The sequence below is a fragment of the Orcinus orca genome, chromosome 1 (genome assembly GCF_937001465.1).
Source record: "Orcinus orca chromosome 1, mOrcOrc1.1, whole genome shotgun sequence".
Classification (NCBI taxonomy): Eukaryota; Metazoa; Chordata; class Mammalia; order Artiodactyla; family Delphinidae; genus Orcinus; species Orcinus orca.
Genome location: NC_064559.1, coordinates 50258349 through 50265773, shown reverse-complemented (window position 1 = coordinate 50265773; position 7425 = coordinate 50258349). Strand labels below are relative to the sequence as shown.

The following is a 7425-nucleotide window of genomic DNA, read 5'->3' as shown; positions in this document are numbered from 1 at the left end:
GAAAAATCATTGTGGAGAACGTGTACCACCTTTCATTGTAACTGATGTGACAACTGTGTTGGTTCTAGAATCTAGAGAACAAAGTGATAGATGCTAGCTTTAGTGGAGAACCAAAAACTTTGTACGTAGACACAAAGCCTTGATAAGCAGTCAGAAACTTTGGAACTTTTAGAACCCTCTTTTTCTTTCTTCGGTGTTAAAACTGACAGGTGCTAACGAGTGTATGTGACTCTAGAAGGCAAGGGATTTATCCAAAATTAATATCTGCTAAATATCTTGTAGTAACACTATTTGTTATCCAAGGGTATCCTGTGCCACGTTTTGCCATCATCTCCATTTCTATCGGGTTGCCCCGGAGCTTACGGGTGTGTGACGCCTTGCAAACGGTGGCGGGGGAGGGAGGAGTGTTGATCAGGGAAGGATCAGGACTTTATTGCAGAGCAAAGTCCACCACCATACTCGGATGAAAGTTCGAATGGTTTAGTTCGCTTTGGTTCCGGCAAGTAGCGCACAGGCCAGCAAGTTTAAGTACAAACAACACCGTGGCCATCCAGGCCCCCGCCGCTCGGAGCACTGGCCCCGACCCGCCGGTCAGCGGTCGCGCGCGTCGCCCCCTTTAAGAGCCTGCTCCGCGGGACCAACGTTCGAATGGCCCTGGTGCCCCTCCTCGGTCTCCGATTGGCCGCGCGAGGCGCACGAGGGCGCGCCGATCGGCCCCGGAACGGTTGGCGGCCCTTCGCTATTGGCTGTCGGGAGGCCTTTATAAGGCGCCCGGAGGCCGGACTGCCCTCAGTTAGCGACCCGACCCCAACCTGGCTGCGAAGCTTAGCTGGGGAGGGCGGAAGCCTGCGAGCGCGTCGCCGGAGCCGTTTCTATTCGGAGTCTTCAGAGATCCAGGTTCCACTCTCGGGGCGGACTCGTTGACCCCTATCGTTCCCGTCTCAGCTTCGGAAGGTGGGTCGGGGCTCACTCCCTCACCTCCGCGCCAGCCCTGGGAAGGCGAGGCAGGATGGAGTTCAAACTGGAGGCTCACCGCATCGTCAGCATCTCTCTGGGCAAGATCTACAACTCGCGGGCCCAGCGCGGCGGTATCAAGCTGCATAAGAACCTCCTAGTCTCGTTGGTGCTTCGCAGCGCCCGCCAGGTCTACCTGAGCGACCCGTGCCCCGGACTCTACCTGGCCGGTCACCCGGGGGCCCCGGCGCTGCCGCAGCAGCCTGGGGAGTCGGTGTCCGGGCCACCCGCGTGCTGGGGGGAGCCACCTCCGCCGGCCGCCTGTGCCGCCTGGCCGGAGCCCGAGCCCCAGCTGGAGCTTCCTGCCGTCCTAGAAGTGCCACGGGCGGGTGACGCGGAGCCCGCAGCCCCGGTGACGGGCGCCGGGGACACTCTTCAGGGCGGAGAGGTGGAGGCGGCGGAAGCTGCCTGGCGCCGCGTGGAGGGACCGCGAGAGACGGCGGTCGGAGGAGCCGGGGTTCCCGCCGGAGGCTCAGACGTCTTCCCCCAGGGGCCTGGGGCAGCGCGCCGTCCCTGGGGCTGCCCCCCGGGGGACGAGGACAAGATGAGCGCATCTCCCCGCGTGGACGGCTGCCGCGCGCCTAGCCCCGCCGGGCCCGAGCCCCCCGTGCCGCCCGCCGTCTGCCCCAGGAAGCGCGGCGCGGAGGGCGTGGGCGGCGGCCCCGCGGACCGCCCGGCGCCCGGCTCGACCCCGCTCAAGAAACCCCGCCGGAACTCAGAAGAGCAGTCGGGCGGGGCGGCGGCGGCGGTGGCCGCGCAGGAGGAGGAGGAGATGGAGACCGGTAACGTGGCTAACCTCATTAGCATCTTCGGTTCCAGCTTCTCGGGACTCTTACGGAAAAGCCCCGGGGGCGGCCGGGAGGAAGCGGAGGGAGAGGAGAGCGGTCCGGAAGCCGCCGAGCCCGGGCAGATCTGCTGCGATAAGCCGGTGCTGAGAGACATCAACCCTTGGAGCACTGCCATCGTGGCCTTCTGAGCCCTCGGGTCCCCGAGCGGGAAGGAGATTGAGCAGCGGGCGTCCCGACGTGAGGGCTGGGCCCCTCCGGCTGCGAGGACGCCCCAGAGGCCGTCGGCGCCGAGCGCGAGGAGGAGACCGGGTGCCGCCGGGCGGCACCGACTGCCCTCGGGCTTGGCGGCCGGCTGTGCGGAGCCTCTCGGGTCTCCTCTTGAGACTGGGCAGTGTGAGGCGTGTCGGAGGAGCACGATCGTGGACTTTTGTGTTTGTGTCTGTTAGTTTGTCTCGTTGAATGAAGACTATTTTGTCTCTCTGGAGTGCATCCCCCCTTCCCCTGGGCTTGGGAGGTTGGGGGCAGACAGGGACTTTCCGCCGCCGGCAGCACCGAGAAGGAAGCGGCGAGAAAGGCCGGGCCCGGGGAGTTCCCCGTTCGCCGTCGGGGGAGGAAGGGACTTTACACAGACCCCTCATGTGAAGCTAGAACCGCACCGGGGCCAGGAGCGGCGTTTCCTCACTGGATTTCCTCAGACTAGAGGGATTTCGTCTGGACTAGGGGCTTGTGGTATTTCTCTCCCTCCCCACCTTTCTCTCTCCCTGAAGAAACGTTTATACCCTGTGATCACTCTGGGAAAGGGGAGCGTTAGCGGCCCTTGTCTTCCCCACAGGGAAAATGCTTGATGAACTTCACGGCAGAGTTCAAGCTTGGAAATACGAGTTTATAGAGAAGAGATTTATTTTTTAAAAGCTCTAGATCAGACCTATTACACAGTGCTTTTAAAAACTGTTTAAGGAAACAAAGTTTACAGACAGCAGCCCTAAGTGGAAAGACCTTATGGGTTTGTAGATAGTGACTCCAGTCTTTGTTGTATAAAGGTTGGGGGAGCTGACAAGGTTTTTGTACAGTATTTTCTCCTTCGTTGTTTTGATTTTTGTATAAAAATGTAACTACGTGTCTAACACGTATTAAATATTTTGAAGCAACTTCACCGCCTCCTTGTCTGTAATCACCTGTCTGGGTTGGGAGGGAGGAAAGTGGGAGGAGGGGAACTATGGTCCACGTGGAAAATTGAAGGTGTGGTTCTTAATATCAGTGGTTCACAGACTGGGGACATTGTTTGCTGGCTTCACTAAGTATCGAGAGAGACACGTTTAATTTCTCCTTCACATCAAGAGGAGTGCTCTTAGATACTAATATCAGTGGTATGCCAGTTTCTTGAAACCTGCCACTGCAACTGCCTTTTCTAAAGTCTAGGCAATTTGAGTTTTTACAGCCCAGTCTTACAGTGTCTAATATTAAATAAAGTGCCAACTTCTGAAGCCCTTCCCATCCACGGAAGTGTTTTTCACTTAAAATTTTTAGTTTCCTGTTAGGTCACATGGGTCATCTTTCAACTTTGTTACTGAAAAAAAACCTGACATATGAAGGAAGCTGATGAGACTGACATGCCCAGCTGATCAGGGCTACCTCTGCATTCCAGCGGATGTCAGGATGGAATTTTCAGTGCTTTAAAAAAAATATTTTTAATTATATTTGTAGAAAGTAAATGCATCAGTGAAAGGAAATAGCTTGTGTCAAGCTAGATAAGGACAGTAGGCCAAGGAGGGCTAGACAAGTTTATTTAGCAAAACCTGATTTGCTTTTGTCACCCAAATGGTGACATCAGTGTTTGGGCCATAGCAAACACTTCGATGATGACAGCCAAGTCATCTATTGATTTTTTTTTTAATACAATTACTGCGTTTAAGAGCTTTTTGTCTAAGGCAAAATGTTCAGTATTTTGAAAGGTATTCAATTATCTATTTCAGAAACAAATCAGAGAATGGTGTCTTAAAATACGGTTGATAGCACTTTAAAAGACGGAATTGTTCTAAAACATCTTATGAAGAAATTGGGTGTTTATGGGATGGGAGAAATTGAGGAAACATTAGACAAAGCTTTAAGAAAGGGTAATTTCCTTTGGGCAGAAGGAGCATGTGAATGGTGCTTTGCCCTCCCTAAAGTCCTGACGGTATGAACTTCTGTCATAGCCGAGTAGGCCCGTGTTTTGACATTTTTGCAAATTTATTAGTGATTCATTAAGCCTAAGGAACTTTCTACGTTATGCTTCATCACCATAAATAATATATTCATAGAATTAAACATTCCCTAATCAGGGTCTTGTTAAAATTAGTTTGTTTTTCTTTCAGAGGTTAGTTAAGTTCTGTTACAGCCACAAGAGATCTGTTGCGTGCTGGCTGCGTAAACTGAAGATGTACAGGGCCTTAATTCTGCAAACATTTCCTGTTGCTAGAAAGTAATGATTATGCTTGAACAGCTGTCTCAGTGCATTTTTATATTTGAAAGAGGGTAACATTCGGTGTGTTTGAGTTGATGTGTTTTGGTTGAGATGAAAATCCCCATTGATCCTTGTTTTCACATTAAGATGAACCATGGGACCATGTGTCTGCTTAATTTAGAGAAGGTAAATGGACATGTCTGATAGGGAAATACAGCTTTGTAGGAAATCAGTAAAGATCATTATCTGTTTGATTGTAGAAGCAGTATGTGTCATGGTTAGAGCTGGGACCTGGAGCCAGACTTCCTGGGTTCGTATCTTGGCTCTGCCCCTTATTAGCTGAGGGACCCTGGACAACTTACTTCATCTCTCTGTGCCTCAGTTTTTTCGGATATGAAGTTGAGATAATTGTGCCTACCTCATAGAGTTGTGAAAATTAATGTTAATGCCCCTAACGTTTTTAGAAAAGTACCTCATACATGGTATAGTAAGCATGCAATTGTTGTTAATGTAGAAGTTCTATGTATAACTCAGATCTATTATGGTCAAAGAACTGGGTGTATTTGTAAGAAAGGAGGGGAGAGGAGAGTCAGTTTTTAAATTAATCCTGTCTGTGAATTCTGGGTTCTTTTATTCTTGTTTTCCTCTGGACCTTGGCAGTGCACAAAGCTTAGAATAGTTTTGCTGTTCTCTATGCCTCACACCAACCCTGTGACTTTCCTGATTGTCTCAAACAACTATTTTCAGGGAGGAGTAAGCTGGAGTGAAAACTCTCAAGGAACAAAGATCTTGTTGACACACAAATGCTTTCTGTGGATGAGTAGAGAAAAAAATAGCCCACAAAGTTATTTTTAGCCTGAATTACTTGAGCATAGAATGTTTCTTAAGCCTGTTAATTGATAGGTCCTGGAAAAGAGCCTTCCTGGTGCCAGGATGGGGTTATCAGATTCAGTGTGACTAGAAACGAACCATAGTTTTAGTACCTAACCACTTCTTGACAACTCTGGGCGGGAGTTTTTTGATCAATTTAACCTTAGGTCTGGTCCAGGAAAAAATTTTCTTCCAGATGTTTAAAGTGCTTTTTGACAAGTACTACAGGAAGATCACATCAATAGTGAATAAAGGTGATAAGTTTTAGTACAATACTTCTCAACTGTGTCTCTTTAAGCCTGTCTTCCTTCTCAGAAACCACTGATTGTATTTGGGGAAAGGAACTAATGCTAGAAAGCTGGAAAGCTTGAACTGCCCCTTCGGAGTGACTGGCTTTGCTTTAAGGCACCTAACGGAGTAATAATAACTCTTGCGTTCCTACCATTCACTGCTGATTAGATTTTGGGATGAGAAGTGGAAGGGAATGGGCCATCTAACAACTTTGGTAGAATGCATCTCAGAATAAAGATAGAGTAAATATCGGGAACAGACTTCATGATGACAAAACTCTATTTTATCACTTCAACTTGCTAGGCATAACAACTCAGCTTAGAGCCTGTGAGATGGGGTCGAAAGGCTAATACCCACTGTGACATGCAGTCTGATGGACGTTTACTTCCTTATACTTTTTTAAAGTAGAGTTAGTTCAGTTCACTGAATAACCAAAGAACTTCTGATCTCTTGCCCTAAATATTTTATTCTTGTCCTATTTGTGAATTTTTTTATTCTCCTAGGCTTGCTTTTATCCCAGCAGTTCCTGAAAGAAGACGAGAATGAAAAGAAACACTAATCTAACCCTCCCGTGACTATGAAAGAAGCCTTTCCGATTAGGTACAGAACTCTGGTGGGGAGTGAGGTCTGCTTCCCAGGATTCCTGGCACTCTTTCCAGTAATGAGCAGTTTGTCTCTCAGCCTTTGAACCATTGTTCAAATTTAAAATTCTACCCAGTGGAAAGCCTTGGGAGGAAAAATAGAGTAGAAGCAGAGTTGATGTTAGGAATCATTGTGATCTTAACTCATGGCCCTAGGAGTTTTTCAGTAACAATTCTTGAGGGTACACTAGAGAAGAGAATATGTAAGAACAAAAAGTGTAAGAGGATATGCACATCTAGCAGAATGCCCCCTTCCTGATCCAAGCACAGTTTTCCCCAATGCCTACCACCACCCCCTGCCCCAAGTGGGAATGAGGGTTTTAAAAATAAAATCTCTGTCTAGCTATTGCTCATTCCCAGAGGAATATAGCCCGATTGGGATGTTGCTGGACTGTATCCTGCGGTTTATCTCAGACGTTTGGAATTCTACGAGCAGGGAGGGAGAAGCCTCCAGGGACTGGATTCCTGACAGGGCCTCTCCCTCTCCCCACTCTGCTGATCAGAAGCAGTTTCCACTGCTGGGTGCTGCCCGCTTTAGGGCAGGTGAGAAAGAGTCTTGGCTGTCAGCTTTGGGGAGCTGCAGAAAGAAGGGCTGGTGCCGGTCATCACCACCGAGCCTCTCCAGTAGCAGTTCTCTTAGGAGACTGCTATAAAATAGGCCTGTTGATATTTGTTGGTAGATCTACTTATTTTATATAATCAAGTTTTCTGGGACCTGGTCACACGACGTCTCTGTGTCATAAGCCACATCCCTAACTTACAGGATGAAGGTGAGATGCAGCGTCCCTTTTTCGCCCCTTCTAGGCACCAAGTCAGCCCTGATCCCAGCCCTCTGCTTTCTCCCCGGGCTTTGAGGACTGGGCTTCTGTCAGGCTGCTCCAGCCCAATCATTCCCCTAGATGCCAAGGCAAGGCTCCTTTCAGTTTTTCTAGCACTCAGAGCTGTGCCAAAACTATGTGCTCCCACCTGCTTGTTCTTCAACTCATTTGACCTCTCAAGTCTTGGGGCAGGGCAGCTGCTGGCAACTTGCTTTCTCTGAGGTAAAAAACCATTCTGTTCCCTCTGCTCAAAGCACTGAAGTTGTCTCTGAGGGCAGGATTTCCTTAGGCTACTCCCCACACTTGATGCCTTTCCTGAATACAGGACACCACCCAGTAAGAGTCTTTCTCCAAATTGATCCACAAGTGCATGGCTCTTTCCTTCTAGCCAGTCACAGCATCATCCTGCCCTTTGTGGCACAGATCCTTTCTTCAGTGCTGGAGCTGTTTTGTTGTTCTGTCTCTGCTGGGTCTTTCTAAGATCCCCCTCCCTCCATCGTCTCCCGAGGGCACTCACATTTATCGTTTGCCTGGGGAAGGGTCTGAGGCACAGGGAAGAG

General features: G+C 49.6%; 1 protein-coding gene across 1 annotated transcript; it reads left to right on the top strand.

The window, feature by feature from the left end:
* Window positions 1-797: 797 nt before the first annotated feature.
* On the top strand, window positions 798-2950 carry IER5 (immediate early response 5). The gene has a single exon (XM_004269825.4). The coding sequence runs from the start codon at window positions 1010-1012 to the stop codon at window positions 1988-1990; it is 981 nt and encodes a 326-aa protein (XP_004269873.1). The 5' UTR covers window positions 798-1009; the 3' UTR covers window positions 1991-2950.
* The last annotated feature ends 4475 nt before the right edge of the window (window positions 2951-7425 follow it).

Bases quoted from the DNA above. Each gene is read 5' to 3' on its own strand.
- IER5 (XM_004269825.4), top strand. From the start codon at position 1,010: ATGGAGTTCAAACTGGAGGCTCACCGCATCGTCAGCATCTCTCTGGGC.